At 43.0% G+C, this 14,607-nt stretch overlaps 1 protein-coding gene across 1 annotated transcript in view; it reads right to left on the reverse strand.

Annotated features, from left to right (window-relative positions):
• The window catches only part of RBM44 (RNA binding motif protein 44), a 195,161-nt gene that overhangs the window by 117,747 nt on the left and 62,807 nt on the right, over positions 1 to 14,607 (reverse strand). Inside the window, exons 3-5 of the mRNA XM_073553247.1 lie at positions 12,558 to 13,645; positions 9,940 to 9,989; positions 6,619 to 6,922 (exon numbers count right to left, since the gene is read on the reverse strand). Coding sequence (XP_073409348.1) covers positions 6,619 to 6,922; positions 9,940 to 9,989; positions 12,558 to 13,595 — 1,392 coding nt within the window. The 5' untranslated portion in view covers positions 13,596 to 13,645. The remainder of the gene's footprint in view (positions 1 to 6,618; positions 6,923 to 9,939; positions 9,990 to 12,557; positions 13,646 to 14,607) is intronic.

The raw sequence follows: 14,607 nt of genomic DNA on the forward strand, positions 1-14,607 counted from the left end.
CATTGCTGGGCCTTCAGAAGCACCTCAGCAGAGTCACCTCCTGCCTTATAAGGCCTCCCGGTGTCCGCGTCAGCAGGGTTCTGGCCGCGGCACCTCCCACCCGGGACCCCCCCACGACCTCCCCGCCCATACTCCGGCCCCCCCCTCCCCGGGCGCCACCCACCCCGGACAGCCGCGCACACCAGAAAGCCGACCGGCACCCGACTTCCGGTTTCGGTGTTCCCGGCCCCACCCCTTCCACCGCTCGTCTGAGACCGCAGGGAAAAGAGCTGGCACGTCGCCCCCGGCTCGGACATGCCCGCAGCCCCCACGTGCGCCGCCCTGCGCCCGCCGACCGGGCGCAACCGCCGGCCCGGACGGAAAGGGAGACCGGACCCCGGGGGGAGCGCGCACCAGGAGGGGCCAGGCACTCTGGAGGCGGCTGTCCACCGGATCCTCTACTCCACCTTCTCCAACAACTGCCGTGGCGCTCCCAGGGACCCCGAGCTTGACCGAAGTAGGAGATCCCCCCGCTACCTGGGTCGGTCAGCCAGCCTGGGAATCCCTCGACGACTCCATGACGGACGATCTGAAGGAAGTCCCGTCCCCTAGGAACAGGAAACCAACTGATGCGTGGGAGAGGTGCCGCCCTTTTGTATCTGTAGGTTTCCTGTTCCTGAAGGGCGGATCCCCTCTCTCAGGTGATGCTGTCATGGACGACCGAATAAATTATCTACATTTTTTTGAATCCTCTGGGCCCAAGAAAAAAGCGGGAGTGTTCACTCTAATCAGAAATTCCCTTTCATTTGAGTTCATAGAAGAAGTTACAGATGAGAAAGGTCATTTCCATATTCTAATTTGTAAGATAAACAACTCTGATTATACTATTGTCAATACTCATGTTCCCCTATAGGAGCAAATCAAATTTTTAAACAAATTGGTTAAAAAAATTAACTCAGTAAGGAAAGGTTCATTGTTATTTTCTGGGGATTTTAACATGGTTCCCAATGGTTCTTTGGACTCCTCTGCCCCCAAATACGCATAAGACGGAATCTCTCAATACTTGGCTATATGGGAACGAACTTTTTGACACCTTTAGATGCCTAAACTCCACTTTTATAGAGTTTAGCCATTTCTCTGATCCCCATAATTAGGCTTCCAGGATAGATCTGATCCTAACTGATATCTTCTCACTCCCCAAATTTCAGTCAGTTAATATTTTCCCTAAATCAATCTCAGATCATGCCCCTGTCGTTGCTGAGTTCTTGGATGGTCCGGTCACCAATAGACAATTCATCTGGAAGTGCAATTCCACTCTTCTTCATGTCCCAAATATAAATTCCGAAATATCCACAGCCATATCTAATTATTTTGAAGAAAATGACTCGGGTCTCACTAACCCCTATTCTTGTTGGAATGCCCATAAGGCAGTTCTGAGAGGACTGCTTATACAAATTTCCTCTAGAATAAAAAAAAACTAACAGAAATAAAATAATGAATTTACAAACACTCATTAAAGACAAGGAGTCTTCTCTTGCCAATTCCTTCCCCTTCCCCATTCTAAAAGCAGAACTCTCCAAACTCAGACAAGATCTCAGATCATCTCATTTTACGATTCGGCACTTAAAATGTCTAAATTCAAGCAATATTCCAACCTTAATCGTCCCTTCCGGTATATGACAAATAGGCTTAAAAAGCTAAGATGTAGGAATAGAATCAATGCCATCTCTTCCCCCAAAAGAATACTCTTATCTCACCCCCAAGAAATAGCCAATTCATTTGCCAAATTTTTCCATGATCTATATAATATTAATCAAAATTCCCCTCAGCTCCGGCCAAATCAATTGGATGTCCACTCTTTTTTTATCATCAGTAAACCTTCCCAAATTAGACGATACAGACTTCCTTTCTTCACCATTTTCTGAAAAAGAAATCAGACACCATAAAACAGTTGAAAACTTTCAAAGCCCCTGGTCCAGACGGCTTTACCAATGACTACTATAAAACTTTTGGTCCACTTTTAGCTCCCCACCTCACAAAAATCTTTAATTCTGCCTCCGAATCAGGTAATTTCCCAAATGAAATGCTTGAAGCCACAATAATCCTCATACCCAAATCTAACTCAGACCATACCCAAATGAAAAATTTCCATCCCATCTCCCTGATAAATACTGATGTTAAAATATTTTTTAAAATATTAGCAAACAGATTAAAGTCAGTTTCTTCCAAAGCTCATAGCAAACGATCAGATAGGTTTTATTCTTAATAGCCAGTCAGTTGACGGCATGAAAAGATCTAAATAAATTAATAAATTCCAACAGGACTGGGGCCACTATACTATCTCTTGACGCTGAAAAGGCCTTTGACCGCCTCAAATGGAACTACTTGATCGCTACACTACAGAAATTCGATTTTACTTCAAAAATTCTCTCAAGCATCTCAGCTCTATACTCTAATCCACAGCAAAAGTCTACATTAATAATAATTTATCCTCTTCTTTCAAAATAACCAATGGCACGAGGCAGGGTTGCCCCCTTTCTCCTCTCCTCTTTGATCAGGCAATGGAGCCTTTGGCCCAAATGATAAGAGTAGACCCGGACATCCAAGGTATCAAGGCCGGGCTTAGAGACTTCCGAATCAGCTTATTTGCTGATGATATTGTAATGACAGTCTCGAATCCACTCACTTCAATTACTAAACTTCAACTTTTACTCTTAGAATTCTCAAAAATCTCATACTTCAAGGTAAACGAATCTAAAATATTGCCTTTAAACCTAACTAATGCTCAAATAGAGGAAATCCAGCATATTTCCCCATGGAGTTGGTCATATAATCATATTACTTACCTAGGTTTAAAATTTTCTAATATCAACTCATTAATACCCCTAAATATGTCCTCTCTTTCATTCTATTTCCAAAGACATGGCATGATATAATTACAGGGAACGCTCCTGGTGGGGTAGGATCTCCTCCTTTAAATCATACATTTTACCCAAAATTCAATATGTTTTTTGCTCCCTTCCCCTACCAATATCCACACCATATCTTATAAGCTTACAAACTTGAGCTCATAACTTTATATGGGGAGATAAAAAAGCAAGGACGTCATCAAATATTTTATCCAAACCTAAACGTTTTGGCGGAGTCGGGCTACCTAACATTTCAGCTTACTATTACACTTTTCTGATCAAACAAAGTCTTGCTTGGTGGCCACAATCCAATCCTCCAGCCTGGTATGATCTGAAATATTTTTTTTAATAATAACGTCCCACCCTTTCATCTAATCTTAAACGGTCTTCTCAAGAAAGATCCCCCCACTCGCATCACATTTTTCAGGCCACAATAGAGGCCTGGACGATTTTATCTAGACCCAAAAGAGGACAGAATAGATTTGACTATTAAAAATTTGTCTCTTCGTACTATCTGCTCACTTTTTCAGCAGGATATTAATCCTTTGTGGGCAGATTTGGGTGTCACTAAACTCAAGGATCTTTATTCTGATTCAATTCGTATCCCCTTTAGGCAAATTAGAGAAAAGTTCAAAATCCCCTTTTCATCATTCTGCCACTATACGTATAATTCTCAAAGACCTAATTGAACGCTTTTTACAGGCAAAACCCAGAATCACTGAACAGGTGGCTAATCTTTTTAACAATATTAATCATAGTATATTTTGGTCTTCCAACTACCTATATAATTGCCTGAATAAAAGTTTTGAATTTGTAAAAACACACAACATTCTGAAATGGGAATCAGAATTTTGCATAAATCCAGACCCTGCTGAGTGGGAACATGCTTGTGAAATTTCTTACGCCTCCTCCATCTCAATGTCCTTTGGAGGAGACGCATCATAAAATTCTGTTGAGATGGTACTATACTCCTGCTAGGCTCTCCAAGATCAATCCCGAATTCTCCCTGGATTGCTGGAGGGGTTGTGGTCACTATGGTACTCTATATCTCATATTTTGGTATTGCCCCCTTATTAAGCCCCTCTGGAAAGATATATCAAACCTTATTAATTTGTTGCTCATCAAACCTATCACTCCCCAACTAGCTCTCCTTTCTCTCAATTCAGATATTATAGAGCACCCAGCAATCCCCCTAATTATTCACATACTGCTAGTTACAAAAAACTCAATTGCTTTTCATTGGAAATGGCCCGATCCACCCAAATTTCAGGATATCAAGGATATGTTAACCCTCCATAAATCATTTGAACATAAGATAGCTACGATCAACAACAATCTCACTAAATTCACCAAAAAGTGGTCACGATGGGCAGAGTTGTTTCCCTAGGGTGCACTCCATTTACTTTGCCTTTTATTGTAATTCTGGTCAAATGGGTATTCACTGTAGTTACTGTTCACTTTGTTATGTTACAAGTGTTTTATATGACTTGTTATCTTTGGTCTATTTTGACATTTGGGACCACCTTGTCCTTATCCCCATTTCCTCCCTTCCCCCTCCCTTATATTGTTAAAACCCAAATAAAACGTTGGGAAAAGGAAAGGCATGACCTGCCAGGAGTTGGCTAGGCTGCAGCGAAGAACCAGAAGCACTGCCGGACTAGACCATGGCAAGCTGCAGAAGCAAGGAAGCCAGGCAACATGGGAACTGTAGGGATACAGAGCCCAGAGGACATACTTAACTGTCTGTCTTGTGTGCTGCCCTGGACTCCTGGATCAGTCTTCGCATATAATGAGCCACGGTGTGGTAGGCAGGAAAAAGAAAAAAAAAAAAAAAAAAAAAAAAAAGGGCAAGAACTGCTCACCTGGGCACTGATAAGTCAGAAAATATGAGCCTGCCATCCAGACCCGAGGGGATACAGTATGACCATTTCAACACTGCACTCTCGTCTATAGTGTGGTGAAAAAGTGGCCATTCCACTTTGTTTCACAATGTAAAGGGAAAAAAGTTAGCACAAGAAGAAAAACAAGTCAGGAAGACAGATTAATGACCACATCCTATATAACACTGTGATAAATAGATTTTCTCAATAGTGTTATTATTCTGTTAATTTAACCTTTCATAAAGAAAAGTGGTTTGTAAATAACTGACGATTAAGTTCTTAATTTAATTTTGCAGACAATCACAATTGATCAAATGTCAGATCAAAAGTAGAGAACAGTATTAAATCACAATTATACACATATGTAAAGGAAGCAGGGGAACTGGTCATATTTCGAGAATATCCACATAACGTGACCAAGTAGATCAGACACATGTTAATATAAAAAATAAAAAAAAAACAACACACACACACACGTTCATTCATTAATTAGAAGACTCTATATGGATGTTAAACATTTGTCTGGTATTCTGATAAAAATCTGCAGTCACTCTATAGGCCTGCAGACTTCTGAAACCTGACAGAATGCAGTGTGTACAGTGTCAGTATTCACTGCCGTCACATGCTGGACTAGAGGTGCTCGGGGACTCGCTCAATTCACTTGTACTGAAAGAGGCTGAGCACGTTTAGTGGGAATGAGGCTGGTAGTAAGGAAATCGCATACTTGCAGTCACATGACCGCCCACATACTTGTTCTCACCAGCGATACCTGACAGCATGTGCACCGCACGCTGACTGGATTCAGAAGGCCTAGCAACCCCTTTAAGGGTTTGTGAAGATCTAACAGCTCCTAGTTTAGTACACATCTGAACCCCAACTGAATGAAACTATAGGTTAATTGCAGGTTGGAGAAAAACGGTATGTAAAATAGGTGTCCCTTGGTACCACAAAGTGACTGCATATTATGAAAGGTAGGAAAGGTAACCAAATCAGTAAATAATTGATCTATTTCAAGGGAATCTGTCAGCAGTTTTTGCCACCCAATTTGTGAGAATGATGTAGAGACACTGATTGTAGTGATGTGTCATTACTTGGCTGCTTGCTGAAGTTTTAATAAAATAGCTGATTTATCTGCAGGAGATAATCAATAGAAGACTAAAGGGCCTGTTACACTAAGCGATATCGCTAGCAATATCGCTATAACGTCACTGGTTTTTGTGACGTTATAGTGATATCGCTAGCAATATCGCTATGTCTGATACTTACCTCCGACCGCTCCCCCGCTGGTTATCGCTGATCGCGCAAGAACGTCCTGGACCGTTTCTCGTCGTCAGCTTCCTGCTGTGACGACGAGCGACACGTGGACGCGGGGCGGAAGGGCGTCAGGATCGCCTCGTCTGACAGGTAAGTAGCGACCCCCGACCCCTGCGATGTCGCTGGTGAGATCTGCCTATGTGGCAGCTCACTAGCGACCACTTAGCGATGTACCAGCGATCCTGACTGCGTCATATCGCTGGTCGGGATCGTTGGTACATCGCTAAGTGTGACAGTACCTTAAAACCCGTGAATGGGGTTATACAGAGCTCAGTATTCAGACAAGTGATAGAATCACTGTTTTATCTGCTGTAGATCTGAATGACAGCAAGCAGCCCAGGAAGTGACATAGCTGGAATCAGTGTCTCAGTCTCTACATCATGCTGCCCTCAGATGGAGCTGCAAATACCTGGTGAAAGATTTCCTTCAGGGCATATACCAGCCCAATACCCAACTGGTGATCTAGAAAATGTTGTAAAAAAAAAAAAAAAAAAAAATGGTCAAACAATAGAATAAAAACACACAGAAGCACTTACTTGCATGATGAGCGGAACCAGTGAATCAAGTGGGATACCAGACTGAATTTTAGCCCTCATTTCCTGATACTTCTCTTCCACTTCAGCAAGAGCAGAGGAGAGACTGAAATTCATCTTAGATGTCGACTGTTCAATAGGTTCTCTGCTTAAGTTAAAGAATGACTGCTTCTCAATGGTCTGCTGCTGGGTGTTCCAGCACATTTGCCAACACAGCCAACGGTGTACATCAACAAGCCGAAGTTCAGCCTTCACAGCTCTCTGCAGCAGAGCTTCAACAGACAGAGAGGATGAGGGCTCACTAGGTCAATAGAATAAAAAACAAACACAATATTACTCAAACTATGTATTGTACAGATCATGAAAAATTAATAACATCTGCCATTTACACGCATTAATTTGTAACGTCCCTTCCTTAAACATTTCAGTGAGATTTTAAAAAGTCTTCATTGCTGGAGGATCATTCCCACTTATCACTGAAACAGAAAAGGGACAATATGCTCAGCCAAGTGCATGCAGAAAACCACGGGTGCTTTCAACGCTGCTGTTCTGTGGCCACGTCGGGGATTACATCCGAATCACTCACAAAGTGTGATCGGTACGAATGCCCCGATGAGGCCACTGAACGGGTTCCTAAACACAACGTGAAAGCAGATTACGGCGAAGGGGTACAACTTACAGAGCCCAGTGCTGTTGGATACACAGCTTTATTCCACCCACAGCCAGAACTTGATAACTCCTTTAGACTGTGGGCCCACGTAGCGATTTTTAAGCGTTTTTGCCGCGATTTTCGGCGCGAAAACGTTTAAAAATCGTGTACAGAACGCCCCCCCATGCATTCCTATGGCATTCCGCACATGCTGTGCTAATGCTGCGCTTTTTTCCGCGGCGGAATCGCATCGCGGAAAAAAAAAATCGCAGCATGCTCATTCTTTTGTGCGGAATCGCAAAGAATTGCCGCGATTCCGCACCCATAGGAATGCATGAGAATCGCTTACTTCCCGCATGTGGCTATGCCCACCATGCGGGAAGTTAAGCGTCTCATGTGCGGTTGGTACCCACGGTGTGGAGGAGAGGAGACTGTCCTCCAGGCCCTGGGTACCATACCCCTGTAAAAAAAAAAGATTAAAAAAATCTGGGTATATTTACCTTCCGGCGTTCCCGCGCTGCATTCCCGGCCTAGCGTTCCCAGCAATGCCTTGCGGCAAGGCCCTGTGATGACGTAGTCTCGCGAGATCGCTATAGCAACGCGAGACTACGTCATCACAGGTCTCGCAAGGCATCGCTGGGAACGCTGAGGCCCGGGATGGCAGCGCGGGACGCAGGAAGGTAAATATACCCCGATTTTTTTTTAGCATTTTAACATTCTATCTTTTACTATTGATGCCGCACAGGTGGCCTCAATAGTAAAAACCTGGTCACACTTGTCAAACACTATGTTTGATGAGTGTGACCAACCTGTCGATCACTTTCTAAGCAATGCTTCAAATCGCTTGGAAAGTGCTTGAATATCGCACGCGAAAATCGCGATCATAATCGCGGTGAAATCGCGCGGAAAAAAACGCGCGATTTCTGGGAAGGAGTCCGGTTTTCTGTGTGCGTTTTAACACGCAACGTGGGCACACAGCCTTAAACAGTTATTGCCCGAGCCCATATATTTACATTTGGTTGTGGGCTTTAACTACTGAAAATTTATGGCTCAGGAATAAAGCTTCTGCAATCTAGCAAGAGCATAGTGGCACAACCGGGGACCCCGAGCTGAAGGCAGTCGGTTTATTATTGCTTCTTTTTGCAAGCTACATATCACTTCAAAAATGATCTATACTAAATAGGATCTGCAATTTCATGACCTCTAGGTACCTATCCAGTATAGCACCCATTGTAGTGTGCATTTTTTTCCTGTATTGCATATGGATGCCAGAGCGGAAAAATATAGTATATAAATATGTTTTATAGAAATCTCTTGGGGATTTTTTTTAACCCCTTAATGACCGCCAATACGTCTTTTAACTGACCTGAGATCTAAGAGAATAGCATCCCCAAACAGGGGACTATCCAGCAGCTGTCGGCTGTACACTATAGCTGTCAACTTTCTGCATCAGCCACGATCAGTGTTTGCACCGCCCAAATCTGTTTAACCCCTTAGATGCTGCTGTCAATAGGGACTACATCATGTAAATGGTTAACAGAGTGTGGCTTCTCCCTCTTTATCTCCATCGGCACCCTGAGATCATGATTGTGTGGTCCTGATGTTTGGCATGGCAATTCACGAGCAATAAGCGGCCTTAGAGTCTGACGGATGTTGTAGTCTGTTCAGAAGTTAGCGCCATTTAGGTGGCAAAAATACACATTTTCATTCCTGACATGCCACTTTGCATTAATTCCTAAAAATCATCAGAAGGGATAATAAACTAACTGACTGCAGTTTTCAATATGTCAGGAGGTGCTGTTTTAAAAAAAAGGGAATCACTTTTGGGGTTTTCCAATACATATGACCCTCAAAGTCACCTCAAACATGGATAGGTCTCTTAAAAAAATAAATTTTGTAAATTTTCTTGAAAAAATGAAAAATGACTGCTACATTTTTAAACCTCCTAAAAGGCTAATAAAATAAAATAACATTTTAGAAATGGTGCTGATGTAAAGCAGACATGTGGGGAATGTTATTTATTAATGTTTTGCTGTGGTATGACTATCTGGATTAAAGGGATAATCATTCAAAGTTTGAAAATTGCTAATTTTTTAACATTTTTCTCAAATTTCTGATATTTTTTATAACTAAAAACAAAACATATCAACCTAAATTTACCATTATCATAGAGAATAATGTGTCATGAAAAAAACAATCTCAGAATCACTGGGATTTGTTGAAGCGTTCCAGAGTTATTACCAGATAAATTGACACTGGTCAGATTTAAAAAATTTGGCTGTCACTAAGGGGTTAAACAAACAATTTAGCACCATGAACATAATCTGAAGCAATTAGGACAGAGTAAACACACAAAAAAAGAAAATCTTAAATATCTGCTGTAGGTTTCTTGCTCTTCTATCAGAAAGTCAGTGAACACTTGCATTTGAAGGTTTGATCAATGACTTGGAACAAAATCGGACACATCTTTGTGTTTTGGTCTGGACCAATTTGTCAGCAAAAATAAAAAAAAATAAATCGGCATGTTAACAGTCACAAATACTATATGTACAAGTTCTGTGAAAAAAAGAGATAGAACTCGCACATGATAAACTGTTGTCGGAATAAACCCAAGAGTCGCATGTTGGTAGAGACAGCACCTTTAGCCTCTACACTTCATTTCTTAGGATACATACTTAGATTCTTCCACTTCCTTGGCAGCTCTCACTCCTTTAGGTGCTGCAACCTGGAAAGTAAAAAAAACACAGCTCAAGTTTTTAACTAAATATTATTTGGGTTCTGAGTTTACCATCTATATTATTATTGTCTTCAAAATTTTGTAAGTTTGCAATGACAAATATTAAATCTATAATATGGACACAAATTGCATTTTTTCACATTCCATTGACTTCTATGACTGGAACATGCCTATTCATTAGAGAAGAGATATTAAAGGGATTTCGCTCTCCTCTGACAACTCCTTTCAGCTATTACAATTTCTGTAATCCCCATTCATTTTTATGGTAGTTTCAGAAACAAGGTTGCCATTTCTTTTGCCTACCTCCTGTGGTGGAGACTTTAGGCTGTGCCCACGTTGCAGAAATGCTGCGGAAGTGTCCGCAGCATTTTTGCAACTCCCTGCCACGGGTAAAACGCATGCGGAATTCTCATGCTTTTTCCCGCAAAACAAGCATTTTTAGCTTGCAGAATGCTTGCACTTTTCCAAGCGATTTGAAGCATCGCTTGGAAAAGTGATTGACAGGTTGGTCACAATTGTCAAGCATAGTGCTTGAAAAGTGTGACCAACTTTTTACTATTGATGCTGCCTATGCATCATTAAACCAATAAAAGAGTAAAAGGAGTAAAATAAATTATTTTTGATTATTTTATTTAAAAATTGAGATACACTCACCTTCTGTCGGCCCCCGGAGTTGTCTCGCCCCTCAGCGATGCTGCCAGCAACTTCCCTTCCCAGGGATGCCTTGCGACAATGACCTCTGATGACGTAGTATTATGCGAGACCGCTACGTCATCAGAGGTCATTCGTGCAATGCAACCCTGGGAACGGAAGATGCTGGCAGCGTGGCTGAGAGGAGGGAGGACTCTGGGGGCCGACAGAGGATGAGTATCTCTATTTTTTATTTTAATTCTATTTTTTACAGGAATATGCTACCCAGGGCATGGAGGAGACTCGCCTCTCCTCCAGACCCTGGGTACCACCTGCACATGAAGCACTCACTTTACGCATGGTCGGCATAGCCACATGCGTAAAGTGAGAGTTTCAATGCAATCCTATGGCGGTGGAATCGCCACGATTCCACAGAAAGAATAGACATGCTGCGGATTTTACTGCTATGCGCACAGCAAAATCCGCAGCATGGGCACAGCAACTGCGGAATCCCATAGGATTGCATGGGGATGAGTTTTATTAGCATTTTTAAGCGTTTCCGCTGCGGCAAAAACGCATAAAAAAAACGCAACGTGGGCACACAGCCTAATACTACCCCACTCCCATCAGCATCAGTTATAGCCCCAGAATCCTGCGCCCTGCACTACCTCAAATACATAACTTTTCCTCCCTTCTGTGGGCGCTGCATTCAGGGATCTTCTGCACAGGCGACTCCCGCTCCAGTGACCTCCGGTGTGCACGCCGATAAGGTGCTCTCCTCTCCCCACTTCCTCCCTGCATAGTCATTGGCCACGTACACATGGTTCCTAGTGGTGACTATGCAGGGAGGAAGTGGGGAGAACATCTTATCAGCATGCACACCAGAGGTCACAGTGACTCGCCAGCGCAGAATATCTCTCAATGCAGTGCCCACAGAAGGGAGGAAAAGGTACGGATTGTGGAGGTAATGCAAAGAACAGGTGCGGGGACGCTGATGGGAGGGAGGAAATATTACAATGAGGAGAGTAGGCAGGGATTTCTTCCAGGCACCACAAGCCCCTGAGCCTGGAAGAAATCATTAGAATAAAGGCAAAATATAATAATTCTCCACAACAAGACCATTAATACATTAATATAAGGCATACAGGTAGGACTAGTGTAACATTTCAATTACCTGTATGCCCATATTAATAGGTCATATAAGTCCCAGGGGGAGACAGATTCCCTTTAATGTGGAGTGGAGATAAATCAGCACAGAGGAGTTCATGAGCCTACAGATAAGGCTTATACGTTTTGCCACCAGAATGTGCTCCCTGATAGAGTCAATGATTTCTGCTAAAACTGGTGAGGATTAAAAAAAAATTGTCCAGCTTGACGAACCGTGACCTAAATTTCAAATTTTATTCACACAAAGTGCTTGACAAAATCAGCAGTACAGCTATGTAAATTGCGACAATGTGTTTCAAGTAGCAAGGCACCCTTAGTCATGACATCATAGTAAGTTGGATTTAACGTTAAGGCCGGGATCACATATGCGAGGAATACGGCTGAGTCTCGCATGTGTGATCCCGGCCTAAAACTGGTAATATCTACAGGCTATAGGAGCAAAATAGTTTTAACCACTTCACTACCTTTGCGTGCATGTATGTCAAACGTAGTATCCCTGCCTCTGATGTGGGATGCACGCTTAGCCCGAATCTTTCCCCCACACTTGATGGCTGATGTAGGTTATGTTCAAACGTTGCATTTTTGCTTTTTTTTTCTGCAGGTAAAACCTGCTTTCTCCGCAGTGAAGAAATTGCTTACCAAAAGCAGGTTTTGCGACGTTTTTCAGGATCCCAAAGTTCAGCTTTGCTTTCACCATACAAGCATGAAAAATGTTAGTGTTAGAGTGAAATGCTCGACTGTCGTTTTGTAGATGCTTACCTGTGAATACAATCCATGTTGTATTGGGTCTGTATTTACTCCAGTATCTTGTGTGCTTTTTCTGGTCTGGGTTTCTTTGTCATTATAAGACAGTGACACTCGTAACAGCTCAGTATTACATGATGTGTGTCCCTGTTTGGATATAGCAGTCTTCGTTATTCCTTCATCAGTTGGGTGGTTCACATACTTGACGGATGGGTCCCACAATGGAGACTGAATCTCGGAATAGGGGACAATCGGCGATTCATGAAACTGTCTGTCCAATGCCAAACTGGAGAGGTCTTCAAGTGCCTCCTCAAAGATACACTGTCCTATATCTGTACTGTCAGCAAGGGAACATTGTGAACTGGACCTACTGTAGAAGCTGCCACTTTTAACTGAGAAGAACGTTTCAGCCTCAAGTAGGTCAACAGAAGAATCATGTTCTTCAGGATCATCAGCAATATCTGAGAAGCATCTTGGCCATGGCAGGATATTCGTGCTTCCAGACTGTATCAACTCCCTTTTAGGATCTTCAAAACATAAACCCTCATCTCTGCTTTTGCTCATGCTATGTCTATTGGTAGTTTCAGAATTTCCACAAATGCTTAAAGCTGCAGATTTGTGCTCCTTAAAATTCTCATCGGTTAAGCGACATCCAGAAGTCCCCTGGGACACAGCTTGGCTATCACAAGCCCACCGATTCTCTGGGAAGGTTTCTTTTGCTAAACTTGGTAAGCTGGAAGCTCTATAAAGAAGGCGTTGGGATTTCTCCTGATGTGAAATATTCAATGGAAGAGCCGGAATTGGAGAATTCTTACGATACTCAGTATGAAACGTTATTTTATTCCCAAATCCTAAGGTGTCCCAATTTTTTAAATGCAATGATTTTGCATCACAAGCAACCAAACTTTTCTTCCCTGGATACAAGTTACTGGCCACATCAAACCACAAGGGGTTGTTCTGTAAGTTGCTGCCTGTGTGTCCAGAGCCCTGCATCATCCTGTAATCTCTTGTATGGACTGTTCCATACTTTTCAAAACCTCTTGAGTTCTCCATATTGGAGGAATATAATTTACTTGAATAATCAAGTTTGTCAGCACTTTCACCTGAAATAAGAAAGACATTTATTAATAGGCAAACCGTATCATTCATGATCGACATCAACTTACATTAACTTAATTACTTTTTGCATCCTGAATTTTTTTTTTTTTTTAATTTTAATAATGACTGTTCTGACCTCAACCTTAACCCCTTCACGACCTTTGACGCCACGTAGGCGTCATGAAAAGTCGTGCCAGAACGACCCATGACGCCTATGTGGCGTCATGACTTTAAAGCCCCCCTGCCGCTCGGGTGACCGGGGTCACTGAAAGGTCACCCGACCCGCAGATACAGGGGGCTTTGTTCTTCGCCACAGGGGGCGTGGCTTCGCCCCCACGTGGCTACGATCGCTCTGATTGGCTGTTTCACTTTTAACAGCCAATCAGAGCGATAGTAATATTTCATCAATGAAAATTGATGAAATATTACAATCCAGCCATGGCCGATGCTGCTGTAGCATCGGACATGGCTGGAGACACCGATTCCACCCCCCCCCCACCGGCGATGGCCCCCCCCCCCCCCGCAACTGAATGACAGCGGCGATCTGCCGCCGCTGTCATCATCTGCCCCCCTCCCATTCCCTCTGCTCCCCGCCAGCTTCCGATAACCCCCTCACCCCATCTCACCTCCCCCGGCACTTTCTAAGTCCCCCTGTCGCTCCCGATGTCCGGCAGGTCCGGTTCATGGGCGCCGCCATCTTGAAAATGGCGGGCGCATGCGCAGTGCGCCCGCATCGGCCGGCTGCAGATTCCATTCTTTCATTTTGATCACTCTCACAGTGATCAAAATGAAAGAAAAAGTAAATAAACCCCCCGATTATCACCCCCATAGGTAGGCACAACTAATAAAGTAAAGAAAATATTTTTATTTTTCTGTTAGGGTTAGGGTTGAAAAGAGGGTTAGGGTTAGGGTTGAAAAGAGGGTTAGGGTTGAAAAGAGGGTTAGGGTTGGAAAGAGGGTTAGGGTT

The sequence above is a fragment of the Dendrobates tinctorius genome, unplaced genomic scaffold (genome assembly GCF_039654945.1).
Source record: "Dendrobates tinctorius isolate UK_male_01 unplaced genomic scaffold, ASM3965494v1 ptg000199l, whole genome shotgun sequence".
Taxonomy (NCBI): Eukaryota; Metazoa; Chordata; class Amphibia; order Anura; family Dendrobatidae; genus Dendrobates; species Dendrobates tinctorius.